Here is a 16,275-nt window from a genome sequence, read left to right as displayed (position 1 = left end):
ATTTAGAAGAATTAATTCTAGTGACAATAATAATTATTCATTTTGAGTGATAGTGATATTTCATGCATTCAAATACTTAAGCTTTCTCAGGGAAGCATATATACTAGCCTGGATATTTTCTGGTAATATTACTTAATAGAGAAAAGGGAACAATAACATTTAAGTCCATTGTCATCAGGAAATATCAAAATATATGAAGCTTTTTTTTCCTGTAAGATTAAAGAATTCATATTTACAACTGAGATGGATTATTTGATGTTTCTTAAGCCTTCTTAAGGAAGGCTCAAGTTTGTCTAAGGTTGAAAAAGATTAGTTTATATCATTCTAGAGAACAACTGTTTGCTCAAATTCATGCAGGATTATAATTAAAGGTCATAGGAAAGCATATTTTGTTTTACTTCTGATTGAAATGAGGGAAATGTCTCAAATTAGGTACTCTTCTCATATAATTAACAATACCTAAAACCTCATTTCTTACAAGCAATCCATTTTCTATTTTCTTTTTTTATATTTTATATTTTATTGTATTTATTTATTTTTTTGTATTTATTGTATTTTTTGTATTTTTTGGTATTTATTGTATTTTTTATATTTTATATTTTTATTGTATTTACATCTACAATGTATTTTTTCATAAATGCATTATCTGAGGTCATAGTCATATGTACTATATTGTCATTTTCTTGTTTATATTGTTTAGCTTCTCTTTCCCCCAACTCAAACAGCTCTTGCTTTGCAATTCATATTAGCAAATGTGGCTGTGTATGTATTTATGTATTTATGTTACTCATATATACACATGCACACACACTCACACACACATACAACCCTGTGCACAACATTTTCAAATAGCAGAAAAACAAAGACATGGTGAAAAAATAAGCCTAAAGAAAAAAGACCTTACCTATAAATAAATAGGGATAACATTTATAGTGAATTTTTTGTCAGTGACCATGCAAGCAAAAAAACAGTAGAATGAAATATTTAAAGTGTTGAGAAGAAAAAAGCCCCACCATCCTAGAATCCAGCAAAATTCTCCTTCGAAACTAAAGCAGAAATAAAAACTTTCTCAAACAAACAGAATTCCTGGAAGAAATAAGCCAGTATAGCATGGCCCTAGGATACCAGATTAATTTACAAAAAACTCAATTGCTTTCTTACATATCAGTAATAAACATTTGAATTTAAACTAAAACAAAACAAAACAACTTGGAAGCAGCACTAAAAGTGAAATAAATCTACAGGATTAGTATATGTGAGACTACAGACTTCTTTGTAGAAGAATTTTAGAGCAGCTTTAAATAAATAAATGAGACATATTCTGTGATCATGATTGGATGACCCAATATTGTTAGTATGTCATTTCTTCCAAATTTATCTATAAATTCAACACAATTCTAATCAAAATACTGGCAAGCTATTTCCTAGATATCAACAAACTGATTCTGGAATTTACATGGCAAGGGAAACAATTAGAATAGTCAACATAATAATGAAGGAAAAGAACAAAGTTAGAAGGTCATATTATCCGATTTTAAGACTTACTACAAAGCTGCCATAGTAAAGATAGCTAAGTATTGATGAAAGAAAAGACACATAGATTTAGAACAAAATAGAGCCAAGAAATATACCACAAAAATATGACCAACTGATTTTCAACAAAGAAGCAATAGAGGAAGTACAGTCTTTTCAACAAATGGCAACTGAGCAATTAGACATCCATATCTGAAAAGAGGAACTTAGAACCTTACACCCTTTGCAAAAATTAACTCAAAATAAGTTATAGAACCTAATATAAAATGCAAAACTACGAAATTTCTAGAAGGAAACGTATGAGGAAATCTATATTACCTTGTGTTTGGCATTGAATTTTTAGATGCAACATGAAGAGCACAAGCCATGAGAAAAATATTGATGTTGGACTTCATTAAATATAAAAACTACTTCTTTGTGAAAGAAAATGTTAGGAGAAGGAGAAGACAAGTCACCAACCTGGAGAAAATACTCTTAAAACACGGCCCATCAAGGATTTTTATCTTAAATATACATAGACCTCCCAAATTCAACAAAAAGAAAACAACATCATTAAAAATGTTGTGGCGCCTGGGTGGCTTAGTTGGTTGAGCATTTGAGTTTTGCTCAGGTCATGATTCCAGAATTCTGGGATCAAGTCCTGCATCAGGTTCTCTGCTCATCAGGGAGTCTGCTTCTCCCTCTTCCTCTACCCCTTACCACCCTGCCCCCCATTTGTGCCCTCTCTCTCAAATAAATAAATAAAATCTTAAAAAATAAAAGTGTAGAAGACCTGCATGGACACCACAAAGAAGATACACAGAAAACAAATAACTGTATGAAAAGGTGTCTCAATACCATTATCATTAGGGAATTCAAGTTCATATAATGATGACACACCACTATATACCTATCAGAATGACTAAAATTCAAAACACTGACAAAACCAACTGCTTGCAAGGATTCAGAGTAACTAGAACTTTCATTGCTTGGTTGTGGGAATGCAAAATGGTGAGGCCATTTTGAAAGATAGTTTGTGTTTCTTACAAAGCTAAACATAGTCTTATCACACAGTCAAGCCTTCATGTTCCTAGGTATTTACCTAATTGACTTAAAAATTTATGTTCACAAAAAAAATCTGCACATGAATATTTATAGCAGCTCTACTCATAATCACCAAAAACTAGATGGTACCAAGATGCCCTTCAATAGGTGAATGGTTAAACAAACTGTTGTACATTCATGCAATGGAATACTATTCATCAATAAAAAGGAATGGGATATTAATTTAGGCAAAGACATGCATAAATCCTAAATGCCTATTACAAAGTAGCCAGTCTGATTAGGTTAGATATGATATGATTCCATTTATATAATATTTTTGAAAAAGAGAAAACTATAGATACAGTAAAGTGACAAATGATTGCTAGGTGCTTGGGAAGGAAGGTTGAGTATGTTAAATAAAGGGCATTTATTGAGGTGGTGAAACTATTCTGTGTGAAATTATAATGGTGGATACAGGACACCTTACTCTGTTGTCAAAAGTCATAGACCTTGACAGCATAAGGAATGAGAAATTAATGCTTACAAATAATGAGATAAATAAATAGGAGGTTGGGAGATATCAGGACAGAATGAAAATCCTGAAAACAACAATAACATATGTATTACAAATGTATGAAACAACTTAACTCAAGGGTATGGGGTTGAAAGGTGTTGACCCAAGTATAAGTATATTTGAACAGTTTGTAACACCAAAGCCAAAGGACCTATACAAAAAGCATTGCATTCTAGTTATTGATAAAGTTGTTTCCTACATGCATTTATTAATAATTTCTTTATACATGTGATTATTAGCAATTCTGAGACCATTATACATGTATACCGTAACTGAAAAATTAATTAAATGTATGGTGATTGTTGAGAGCCAGGTTTCTCACCATTTGTTGGATTAAAATGTTATGGACGGATTGCATGGAGCACTGGGTGTGGTGAAAAAATAATGAATACTGTTATGCTGAAAATAAATAAATAAATAAATAAAACGGAAAAATCATGTTATGGACAAAAAAAGGTTGATAGGCTAGAATGATTCTTATAGCCATGGATTCAAGTTGCCGAAATCAATAAGAACTCATGTTTAGCTTAATAGAGACACATAGGTTATGTATATACACAGGTTGACATACACACATAAATTTTTTTGCTCTACCAGCTGAGAGGGCCTAGAAGAAATGGCTCTTTGGTAATGATGAGCATACCTAATGCTCAGATTTAGATTTTAGATTTCTTTTTTTTTTTTAAGATTTCTTTTTTTCTTTGAAAGAGAAAGTGAATGGAAGAGAAAGAGACAGAAAGAGAGAGAGAGAGAGAGAGAAAGAGCAGGGGCAAGGGAGGGTCAGAGGTAGAGGGAGAAAAAGACTCCCCTGCTATCAGGGACCCCGACACAGGGCTCGATCCCAGGATGCTGGGATCATGACCTGAGCTGAAGGCAGATGCTTAATCAACTGAGCCACCCAGGTGCCCCCAGATTTAGGTTTCTGATATCAAACTCCAAAAAAATAAACTTGTGTTCTGTGAGGAAATGGATGACTCAAAGACTGGGTTAAGAAATATACAAGTTGGGGGCGCCTGGGTGGCTCAGTTGGTTAAGCAACTGCTTTCGGCTCAGGTAATGATCCCAGGGTCCTGGGATCAAGTCCCACATCGGGCTCCCTGCTCAGTGGGGAGCCTGCTTCTCCCTCTCCTTCTGTCACTCCTCCTGCTTGGGCTCTCCTGCTCTCTCTGTCAAATAAATAAATAAAATCTTTTAAAAAAAGAAATATACAAGATGAACTTGGAGTATTTTGTAGTGGCAGAAAGTAAGGGAGTTCTCAATTCTTCATTCTGTAATAACCTATTATAATCTAATATCACTTCATTTAATTCAGCTTTGGCTGAAACAATTTGAGGAATTAAATAAAATGAAATTAGATTATAACCCAATGCATAAAATACATATCCATGTGTCCATCCTAGGATAAATAAATAACTGAATAAATACACAATTGGAGGGAATAGACATATCTGTGCAGAAGAATTCCAAATTACATATATATACATATATATGTATATATATATAATCTCATCAAAGAGTAGAGATAACTTTCTATTTAATTACGGGCTGTGTATAGAGAGTTCTTTCCAAAGAATAAAGTATTAAAGTGGGAGAAAAAGAGTAACTTTACAATGGAGAAACTGACAAATGCTGTGTTAGTCAGGTCATCATTATCAACATAAAAAGTGATATGTTGACAGAGTTATTTAAAAAAAACCACTTTTATAAAAATAGAAAAAATGTAATCTACAGATTGAGAGAAAATATTGGTAAATCCACATAGTAAAGTATTCATCTCACATAAATGTAACACTTGGACATATGAAACAGAAAGACAATAATATATGCAAACAGAATACACGCTATATCTAAAAGAATATATATACAGATTACAAAAAATGCATATGAAAGATGCACAACATCAATGACTGTCAGGGAAATGCAAAGGAAAAACACACAAAAAATGCCATTACACACTTTTTAGAATGGCTAAAACCCCAAAATATGAAAATACCCAGTGCAGGAGAGGATGTGGAGCAATAGGAACTTTCATTCATTGTTGGTTATAATGAAAAATGGTATAGCCACATCAGAAGGCAGTATTGTATGGTTCTATTCTTACGCCATTCTGGAAAAGTTACCACCATAAGCACAGGAAAAAAAGACCGTAGTTACTAGGGGGTTGTGAAGGAGACACACAGGAATATTTTGGGCTGATATAACTGTTTTGTGTGATCCTTGGATAAGAGATTTATGACTGCATTTATTGTTAAAATACGTATAACTTTCTGTGATAGTAATCAATCAGCCGTTGGATTTGTAAAAGGACCACTGGTTGCTGAGAAGAGAAAGGATTTCCCAGGGGCAGGGTGGAGGCCAAGGCAGCAGGGAGGCAACCTTTGCTGAAGTGGAGGTGGGAGATGGTGGGGGCTTCACCCACCACAGTAGCCATGGACACCTGCCGCAGCCCGTGGATTTGCACGGCATTTTAGAGTTTGATGGGACAGAAACTCGTGATGGGTTGCATGGCGGTTAAGGGAAAGAGAGGCAACAATTGTGTCAATAAAACTTTCGCAATCTTTGATTCGGACCAAAACATGGAGCCCTGATCTGGTTTGTAGAAATTACGGCCAGATACTGTCCACGTACAGTTTCTAACGTCTCTGACCCCCACACACTTTTCTCCTTGCCATCGGAGAATGCCCCCCACCCCGTGCCCATCACACCCTCATCCATGGTGACTGAGGCAAACCTACTCTGGCAGAGCCAGAGTGCTCCCGGAGGGCTGACCCGAAACGCAGGGAGAGGCTCTGAAGGAGGGTCCTTCAGGGGCTGTTTGGAGAGCAGTTGTGTTCACCCCGTGGAGAGCTTCCGGACTATCCCAAGGAGTCCCCTGTGGGCATTAACGTCAGTCACTCCTGAACAGGAGTCTCCCTTCTGAGACCAGGAAGGAAAGGCACAGTTACCATTTTTCTTTCGTCTTCCAGGGAAAGTGCTCCCTTCCTGGCCCCTCAGGGGAAAGACTTTGAGTGTCGTCCCCAAAGGCGTGGAGGCCAGAGCTGGAGCTCAGCCACCGGCTGTCTCCATTGGGAAGCGGAGCTCTAGCGTCTGAACTTTACCACCGTCACAGGGGCTGAGGTCTCACACGCCATTCTTACGTGAGGATGGCCTAAATGCTCCTGAGGCGCTGACACCCTACCTGAGGAAGAATGCCGACTGTGGAACCAGCGAGCAGGCCCTGGGGAGAGTGGTTCTGGAGATGACTCCACCTTCAGTGAAATCAACGACCAAGCCAAAGAATACCTGTTCTGGAATCTCAGGGCTCCTGAATTTTGCTGAGGGTCCCGTCACCAGTAAGAGCAGCTGAAAAGAAGTATGTGGAGCAGAGTTGGGGACAGTTCTTATATAAGCAATTATCCATGTGTTGGTGACATGACCAAGGTGACACACTTCCTCCTGTGGGGCACCTCAGCTTGACCATATGACCATAGGACCCCATTTATGAAGAGTGACATCCATTCTTATTCAAGAACCAACTGTCAGATTGACACCTTTCCACGTATGAGTCTTCAATGCCATTTTGTTGCTGGAGAGACTTCACTAAGGGAATTCTGGGACAGATATGTGGTTGTTCCTGTGCTGGAAGAGACCTTTCCACTGTAATCACTGGAAGCTCCTTACCTAATGTGGAATTAGTTCAGGATTATGTTCAGCTTTCTGTCCTCTCTCCACTCAGAGCACCCTTGAGCTCAGCAAGATGAAAGTCCTTTCCCTTGCTCCATTCAATGCCCTAAGCCCCAGTACAGGGGGGTCTACAGGAGAGTCTTTCTGATAAATGACAGTATCTTACAGACAACATCACCTGAACAAATAGGGGGAGAGGCCAAGATACCTAAGGTCCTCCCTCCAGCAGAAGCTCACATTCATGTGAGGAGAGAGGGAGGCCTTTGTTCCCATCACATGTGGACAACATGGCACTGAGGTTAAGTCAATAAAGTCCTCCCTGGTCAATTCATGGTGTCTGTAGTCAACCCAACATCAGCGGGTCATGATTTTCTGGAATAGTTCTGTCCAGATTATATTTCTTAAATACGAGTACTCCAGAACTTACTAGGGAGTCTGACTGCAGTAGAAGGTGTAATGAAGAAATCATTGCCCCTGGGAAAATTCTTCCAAGCTGCCACTAATTTCCAGATCTTGCTCTTTGGAAGTAAGGGCTAATGAAAGTAGCAAGGTCATATATGGCTGACATAAGAGGGCAGAAGGAGCTGCCATTTCCTTTCCTTCTCTCTTTCCTTCTATTACTGACTTTACCTCATCCCCAGTTTCCTTCAGTCCTTGCCCTTCAGCCTTATCTTTGCCCTAATGGACCCACACTGCTGACTCTAGATGAGACTATACAAGGATCAATTTGTTCTCCTGGATCCTCTTAAATATATTTGAAAGTGTTCACGATAGGCTTTAAGGCAGGTCTTTAAATCTTGGGGTCCCTGTTTTTGTGTGTAGTGTGAAGGAGGATGCCAGATGCATTTGGTTTTCTACATGGATGCTCAGTTGTTTCAATGTAATTTATTAAAAATAAAAATTTCTTAAAAGACTATCCTCCTGCTCTGTGGTTGCAACTTTTTCATAAATTAGGGGTGTGTGTGTGTGTGTGTGTGTGTGTGTGTGCATGTGCATTGTTGTTTTCCAGGGCTCGTGATTCAGTTTCATTGGTCTCCTTGTTGGTGTCTGCACCCAAACTACAAACTTTGTTCCTGGAGCTTGCTTGTACTTCTTACCGGCTGGCAGAGTAATTGCTCTTGCCTTCTAGTTTTCTCAAGAATATCTTGAGACTCAGTTTAACCATTTATGTGTACACTTTTATACGTAAGAATTGGGGCACCTGGGTGGCTCAGTGGGTTAAGCCTCTGCCTTTGGCTCAGGTCATGATCTCAGGGTCCTGAGATTGAGTCCCACATCGGGCTCTCTGCTTAGCAGGGAGCCTGCTTCCCTCTCTCTCTCTCTCTCTGCCTGCCTTTCTGTCTACTTGTGATCCCTCTCTGTCAAATAAATAAATAAAATCTTAAAAAAAAAAGAATCATCCATGGTATCATGTACACATATGTTCACATATGAAGTGCCTTCTTGTTTTGAAATATGGGGCTGCAGTTAATCTGCATTTTCTTTTATGTGAGAACCAAAATGTTTACAGTATTAAACCCTTAATCTGTAAATGTATTTTATTTAATATATAGAGAGATTTATGAATATGTTTAAACAAGCTTTTTAAATTTTAAATTGTTTTCTGTAAAGTTTTTAATTTCTGTAGTTAAACATTCTAAGATACTTGATGTTTTGGTATTATAGAATGCAAGTTATATTTTGTTTACTTTCATTTTCACACATTTGTTGCTGGCAGAAAGCAAAGTTCATTTTTTGGTATATTGATTTTACACTTAGCAAACATATATATGTTTATGGGTTGAATAGCTTAGCTTTCTTTTTTTTTCATATTGGATTTTCCTCATATACAGTCTAATCATCTGTTTATCATGAAAGGTTTGTTTCTTACTTTCTGGTCCCTTTGCCTTTTGTTACTTCCGCTTGGCATCACTGCACTACTGCTACCTCCTTTACAGTATTGAAAAGAAACCGTGATAGCAGGTTTGATTCCCTAACTAGAAGAAGATCTATCATTCATCACCATGGCTGAAGGTGTGGAGAGCTGGATTGTGTGGAGCCTCCTCTATACGGGGTGAGGTTTGCTATAGGGTTTTTTTTTAAGAGTTTATTTATTTATTTGAGAGAGAGAATGAGAGTGAGAGAGGATGAGAGGGGAGAGGGTCAGAACGAGAATCAGACTCCCCAATGAGCAGGGAGCCCAATGCAGGTCCTGATCCTGGGACTCCAGGATCATGTCATAAGCTGAAGGCAGTTGCTTAACCAACTGAGCCACCCAGGCACCCTCACTACAGGTTTTTCATGCACATACTTTATCTAGTTTGCTAACATATTTTTAAGTTTTTAAAAGTTCATCTTAGAATAGTTGTAGATTTGCAGCAGAGTTGCAACAATATTGAGGAAATTTCATATATGTCCTAATCTCAGTTCCTCACATTATTGACATCTTGCATTAGTATAGTACATTTGTTACAACTGATGAACCAATACTGGTAATGTAATTATTTATACAAGTATATACTTTATTCAGATTTTCTTATGTTTCATCATGTTTCTTTTTTTCTGTTCAGCATCCCCTCCAGGACACCCTCTTACTTTCACTGACCATATCTCTTAGGACTCCTCTTAACTGTGCCAGTTTCTGAAAGTTCCTTGTTTTTGATAACCTTGAGAGTTTTTAGGAATATGGGTCAGGTATTTTGTAGACTGTCTCTCAATTAGGATTTATCTGATAGTTTCCTCAACATTAGACATGGATTATGTTTTTGGAAGGAAGATGAGAGAGGTGAGGGGCCATTCTTATCCCATCGTTATCAATGGTATACACTGTCAACATGATTCATCATTAATGGAATTAGCTAGATGAGGGAGTGTTTGTCAGGTTTTTCTATAGTAAATTAATCCCTTTTTACCTGCATCACACTGTAATCTTTGGAAGAATAGGGGATCCCCAAGACCCCCAGTCATCAAGATTAGGGCTCTGAAGGATGACTGCAGAAAACCTCACCCCGTATAGAGGAGGCTCCACACAATCCAGCTCTCCACACCTTCAGCCATGGTGATGAATGATAGATCTTCTTCTAGTTAGGGGATCAAAGAGGGGTAAGGGACTTGTTTAGAGGGGTCTGGCTTGAGGTTGCAAAAGCAAAGAATCCAGGCCCTGCTAGAAGTCACCAAAAAGACTGTGTAAGAACTGAGTGGACCTCCCATCTCAGATAAAGGAGGACCCACAGACTCCTGTTCATGCTGTCAGCCCTGGAAGGCCCTGGGCAGGGATAAGCAGAAGCTCCTGACTCCTTCACTTCCTCTTTGGGAGTCTCAGGAAAGAGGCAACTTTGGCCTGAGGGAGACATCTTCAGGCCAGCAGAGAGAGAAGGTTCAGGCTCTGTCTGGAGTAAATATAAAAGCTTTGAGGATAATTAAGTGTATTTACCAACCTAGAACCCAGAGGGGCCCACAGAATCCACACCTATCTTTACTGTCAACTCTAAGATGCTTAAGTAGAGGTAACTAGCTGTAGTAGTGTATCCTGATTTCCGTCTTGGTTCCTGACCTTTATATCAGGAGTCTCAGAGAAATACAACTTCATTTTGGGAGTGGAGTCTCAGGCTGAGTCATGTCAGCAAAGGTAAGGATTCTGAGGAAAGGGTGAAGGGGCCTTTCACCACAAAGAAGGTAACACAGACCTTTCTTCCTCCTGTAGTCAGTCTTGGAAGCCCTAGCGAAGGTCCCTGAATACATTTCTTGTCTTCCACTTTGGGAGACTGAGAGATGTGAGGCATTCTCTGAATGATGCTTCATCAGATTAAGCAGGGTAAGGACCTGCAACTTCACATAGATGGCTACATGAAGACCTAAAGGAAGGACAGGGGAAATCTTTAAAGTCACAGAAACTTGCTCTAGAGTCATCCCTGAGAAGACTTGTGCATGGATTTCAGGCAGAAGACACCTTCATAATTCTGACATCAATTTCTTGTGAAAGCAGGGACAGAGAAGGCCTGAATCCCCTCCTTATGGGATAGAAGTTCCCCTTAAACCTCCCTCACAGCCCTCACCTTGACAAAGGAGATGAGTGCCTTGGCCTGAGGCACACATCCTTACCTTAGCAGAAGGAGGAATGCATTCATTGCAAATAGAGGGGCCCCAAAGAAATCTTGCCCTGCACTCGCTGTCAGCCAGTGGTGTTCTCTCATTTCTATCAGTAGTGAGTAGTATCTTAGCTAAGGTCTTTGCTGAGAGGGCAACATGAAAGTCAGCAGAGAGTGGTGTGGCTAAGGCCTTGCCAGGCTTGAATATTAGTATCTGGAGGGTACTTTACTGTAGAACAAAGGACAACCTCACACAATCCAGTCCTGCCTTCCAGTGTTAGCTCCAATAGGCCCTGGGACATGGTAGCCACAGCAGCAGCATCTGATTTCCCCTAGGGCATCCAGGAGAGGTAAGGACCTTGGTATGAAGGGGCAGTAGAGGGAGCAGGCCCAAGTTCAACCAGGAGTCAATGTATGGACTCTGATTAAGGGCTGATAGAATCCACCACCCAGGAGTGATGGGCTTCAGCCCCACCATGCCCATGTTGACAGTTCTCAGAGGCCCTGAGACAAGGTGTAAGCATGTGATGGATCCTCACTGCTGCCCGAATGTCTCAAGGAAGTGAGTACCTTGGTCTATGGAGGTCTTTCATGGGTAAGCAGGGAAAGGACACCCAGGCAGTGCCAGTATTCAAGGTGAGGACTCTTGAGAGAGAGGAAAACTTTCAACACAGGGGACTGCCAGGCACTGCCATGTCCCTTCTGTTAGCCTGGAGATTCGCTAGGCAGGAGTATAAGGCAGATTCACTCCTTACCTCTTCATGCATCATGTGGACATGGAAGTCTTGGCCTGAGGGACTCATCATTACTTTTGTGAGACTGAGCTCAGGCCCAGATGGGGAAAATACATACACCTTGAAGGGAACTAAATGCACCTGCTGTCTTAGAACACAATGGGCCCCATAAAACCCATAAATCTGACTGGGAGGGGGTTGTCAAAGAAGTAAGGATCTTATTCTGAAGGGGCCCAGCTCAGCACACAAGAGAAAAGAGTCCCAGGCCCTACCATGCATCAAGCTGATGACTAAAGAGGGAAGAATTAAGGGACCTCCTACTCCATATAGAGGGAGACTCAGGACTGCTCTGTCCCTTTCAGCTTTGTGAGGCCCCAGATAGCAAACCCGGATGTGGTGTATCTGGACTTCCATCTTGAAATGCTGAGATTGGTGAGGTTCTCTCTGAGGTGTGTAGCCTCAGCTTGGCAGAGGGAGGAGTTTCAGGCCCAACCAAACATAAAGAAGAAGACTCTGATGAGGAGAGAGGCGATCTCCCACCCTAGAGTGTATTCTCAGAAACCCATTCTGACTTTCAGTCCTAGGAAGCCCCAGGCAGGGCCTTTGGGAAGATAATTCCACTTCTTTAAACCCTCTTTGGTGTCTCAGGGAAATGGGGATCTTGGTTTGAGGGCACTTCCCATCCTAGAACACAGGAGACTCTGCTTGCCATCTATATCCTGAAGCGCCCCCTCAATTCCTCTTAGAAGAGTGCCAGGAACTGGGTGATAGGGCTTGTTCTAAAGCACGTGTTCTCAGGTCAGCAGAACAGAGGGGGCCTACTCAGTGCCAGGATTTAAGGTGTAGACACTGAATGTCTACTAAGGGATCTACCCATGCCAGAACAGAGGGAAGCTTACAGTGCTTGACACCATGTGCTTACAGTCAACCCAAGAATCCTCGCCTTTCTTGGTTGGTTACAACCTGGGGAGCTTTCTCACATCCTCTGATATGACCTTAAGGGACAAAGTGACCCAAAGTCCAGAAGGCCTTTGGGGTCCTAGAGCAGTCCCTAAAGAGGAAACCTATAAGTCAGTCTTTGTCCAGAGCTACCAAAGTTGCATTTCTCTGCTGAAGTGGCTGACCCTCTCCCTCTCACCTCCAGACCTGTGGTACCCCAAATCCCACCATCCTGCTCACATTTCTACTTGCTGCTGCCAATAAGAGTCGTCATACCTCACTCTACAGAGTGTCTATGCCTCACATATAAGCCAGACTTTCAGGCCCAAAGTGAGATACAATGCCTGGCAGTTGTACATGTTCTCATAGCTAAAGATGAGGAGGAGACTTGCTCCATTTCCTCTTGCTTTTTCAACTTCTCTTACCCCTCCACCTCTTCCTCCCTGCCTTCCTCTCCTATTATCTCAGTCTCCCCACAGAAGGAGGAGGGAGAGGAGCCTGCTGTAACACTGAGTCCTCCCCAGATTCCTCAGATCTCCTTCTGCTCCTTCTCCGTATCATGGAAAACATCAGAGAAAGTCTCCAACAGCCAAGAAGAAGAGGATACAGGTTCCCCAGTGACCTCAAAAGACAGTGAATCTTTGCTCAGAGACCTACTAGATGAGAAGGTGGCTGATTTGGTGCATTTCATGGTTCTCAAGTATCAACTGAGGCGGCCCAACACAAAGGCAGAAATTCTGAAGGTTGTCATCAAAAGGTATACGAAACAATTCCCCGTGATCCTCAAGAAAGATTCTAAGTGTTTGGAGGTCATCTCTAACATTAATATGGGGGGAGTGGACCCCACCACCCATTCCTATGTCCTTTTCAACTCACTGGACCTCACCCACGATGAGATGCTTAGCGACAACCAGAGCATGCCTAAAAATGGTCTCCTGATAATCATCCTGGGTGTGATCTTCATAGAGGGCAATTGTGCCCCTGAGGAAGACATCTGGGATATCCTGAATATGATGAGAGTGTATGCTTGGAGGGAGAATTTCATTTATGGGGAGCCCAGGAAACTCATCACCACAAATTGGGTGCAGGAGAATTAGTTGGAGTATCCGCAGGTGCTTAACAGCCATCCTCCACACTATGAATTCCTGTGGGGTCCCAGGGCTCATGCTGAAACCAGTAAGAAGAAAGTTCTGGGGTTTTTGGCTAAGATCAAAGGGACTGACCCTACTTCCTTCTCATGCTGGTGTGAGGAGGTTTTAAGAGATGAGGAAGGGAGGGTGCAGGCCAGAATCGGCTCCATGGATAATACTACCATGTTCCTTACACAACATTGGTCAACAGCTTTTCCTGTCCCAGCTAAAGAGTGAGGCTGAATCATCACTCTGTGTTTGAGGAGGGCAGTCTTGGCTCTGAGTAGAGGAGAGTCAGGGTCAGGCTGGGGAGAACACAGTGTATAACTTTGTGTTCCCATTCTGTATGGGTGACTTGGAAGTTTCTCTTTTTTTCCCTCTTGATATTTTCCAAATGTCCCTTTTAATAGAAAGTTTAATCCCTAAAGACTCTAAGTTTTTAATGACATTAGTAATGCATTTATTGCTGTTTTTCAGGTTTAAGAATAAGAGTTTCAATATTTTGTAAAAATTTGGGAAACCTCCCATCTTTTGGGGGACCTGGTACAAGGTAACATTGGAATAGAAATTTCTCTGGAAATGTGAAAGAGCTGATCAGTAAAATATAGGGTTAAATAAACAGAGGTGAAAATGTAAGGGATGGTTTATCCTTGGGTTTGTTTATACCTTCTAGTCCACCATTCTGGAAAATTAAAAAGATATACTTGGATTTGCTTGGCCTATTCAAGAAAGTAGATGAAATCTTAATAGATAAAGTCCCTGCTCACTGACTCTTGCATTCACCAAACATCTCTTCAGTATTTACTCTTTGGAAGGTCCTGTTGTAGTAGTGGGGATCCTAGGATAAACAGGACAGACACCTACCCAAAAAATGGTAGAGGCCAGGAGCAACAATCATATCAGGAAGATGATGAGATGTTCTCCAAGAGCTACAGAACAAGAAAAAGGAGTGAGGAAGTAAGACTCCAGATGGGAGAAGTCAAGTAAAAAGGTCCCAAGCCAAGGCACTTTTGGGCTCTAAGAAACTGTAATTCCTTCTGTCAGAGTTGGTTAGGAATCCGGGTGGTAAGTGGGGAGTGAAGGTTGTACAGGACATCTTTCATGAATAGGTTTAGGAGATGTCAGAATCATCATTACTGGCTGGAAGTCTCAGTGGGGTCTGAGTAAAGAGGTCAATGGAGGAGTGACTCCACAGCATGCCAGACACCAGCCCCTACCTTAGGGCCACCTTAAGTTTTGCCAGGAAGAGCACAGCTGCTCCCTGCATCATCGGGCTGAGCAACACTCTTAAATACTCTTGAGTACAAGGCACCCTTGCCTATGTCCCAGCACTGAGAGGTATCTTAGTGCCTGCTGGAGTCTAGGGTGTGTCTCCTCTGTGCACAGTGGACCCCTCTGCAGGGGCTGGGGCTGTGTAAGTGAGTAGAGGTGATGACTGATGTCTGAGAGTGGGGACAGACCAGAAACACTAGTGAGCAGGGGAAGGGAGAACAGGGGTGGTTGGAGGGGTAATGCCCTGGGACTAATCACCTTGTTGACTTGGCAGGAAAAGGGCTGAGTGTGGACATACCTTGAAATAGGTCTGGGTATTGTCCCTGGCTCAGGCTGCCTCCCCCAGATTCTGAGCTGTTGACACACTAGAGGGCAGGTGTCCTAGACTATGACTATTGGTCTATCTTGCTACCAGATAGAGGATTGTCCCAAGGTGTTGACATTTGCATGGTGGATGGAAACCCGTGGAGATGGCACTCTTCCTTGTTAAACTGATGGGTGTATGTAGAGTCCAAAGCAAGAAGTATAATGTATCATGATATTGAGAACACCCCCAAGTCCAAGACAGTGCTTGGGCCTGGGTACAAGAAGTCCATAATGTCAAACTCAGTTAATAGTTTCCTAGGGGAATTCTGAAGCCATCTGTAGCATTTTCAATTTCTTCCATGGAGTTCAAAGGCCTAGGTAAGGCTCACATTCCACATTTTGAATCAAAACATGTGACCCTTCTTTCATTCATTCACCCAGTCATTCACTCAATCAATCATTCTTTCATTCATCCTTTCAGTCAGGAAGGATTTACTGAACATATGCTGGGGAGAAACACCAAGGAAATAAACCAAAGGAAAATGATAACACACATAATTCAAGCTGTGGATGTGAGAAATAAGCGGGAGACAGATTCTAGAAAATATTAGGAAATTAGCAATTATGAAATGGTAGGATAATATACAATGATTCTGAGGTCTTATCTTTGCTGACTAGGCAGAAATCATTCCTCCCAGATGACATTGATGATAAAGGAGAAAGAATTGGTGGCAATCTGAACTACAATAAACATGAAGAAGGGTGTGGCAGATGATATCACAGTGGGCCATGTAGATGATGAAGTTGAATGGGACATCCAGGTTAAATAGGTCTGGTAAGTGATAAGAACCATGGGTCTCACTCTAGGAAAGGCTACTAGGCTAGAGAGTAGACTAAGCTGCATCAGTAGAGTGCTGTATAGAAATCTACATGTTACAGAATGTCATCCCTTTCCTGTGAACACACTTGGCAACCAAAATAAAAAAAGACATAATACATCTAGGTAATAATTTAAAGGGAAAAGGTACTCCTAT

General features: G+C 41.1%; 1 protein-coding gene across 1 annotated transcript; it reads left to right on the top strand.

Moving 5' to 3' along the window:
* The first annotated feature begins 11,336 nt into the window (after positions 1–11,336).
* On the top strand, positions 11,337–13,900 carry LOC116582379 (melanoma-associated antigen 10-like). Its single transcript, XM_032329732.1, is given in 2 exon segments — positions 11,337–11,422; positions 12,739–13,900. Coding segments are annotated over 2 exon segments (1,248 nt in total).
* The last annotated feature ends 2,375 nt before the right edge of the window (positions 13,901–16,275 follow it).

Source organism: Mustela erminea, chromosome X (assembly GCF_009829155.1).
Source record: "Mustela erminea isolate mMusErm1 chromosome X, mMusErm1.Pri, whole genome shotgun sequence".
NCBI lineage: Eukaryota > Metazoa > Chordata > Mammalia > Carnivora > Mustelidae > Mustela > Mustela erminea.
The sequence above is the reverse complement of the archived record's forward strand: the minus strand, read 5'-3'. Positions and strand labels throughout refer to the sequence as shown.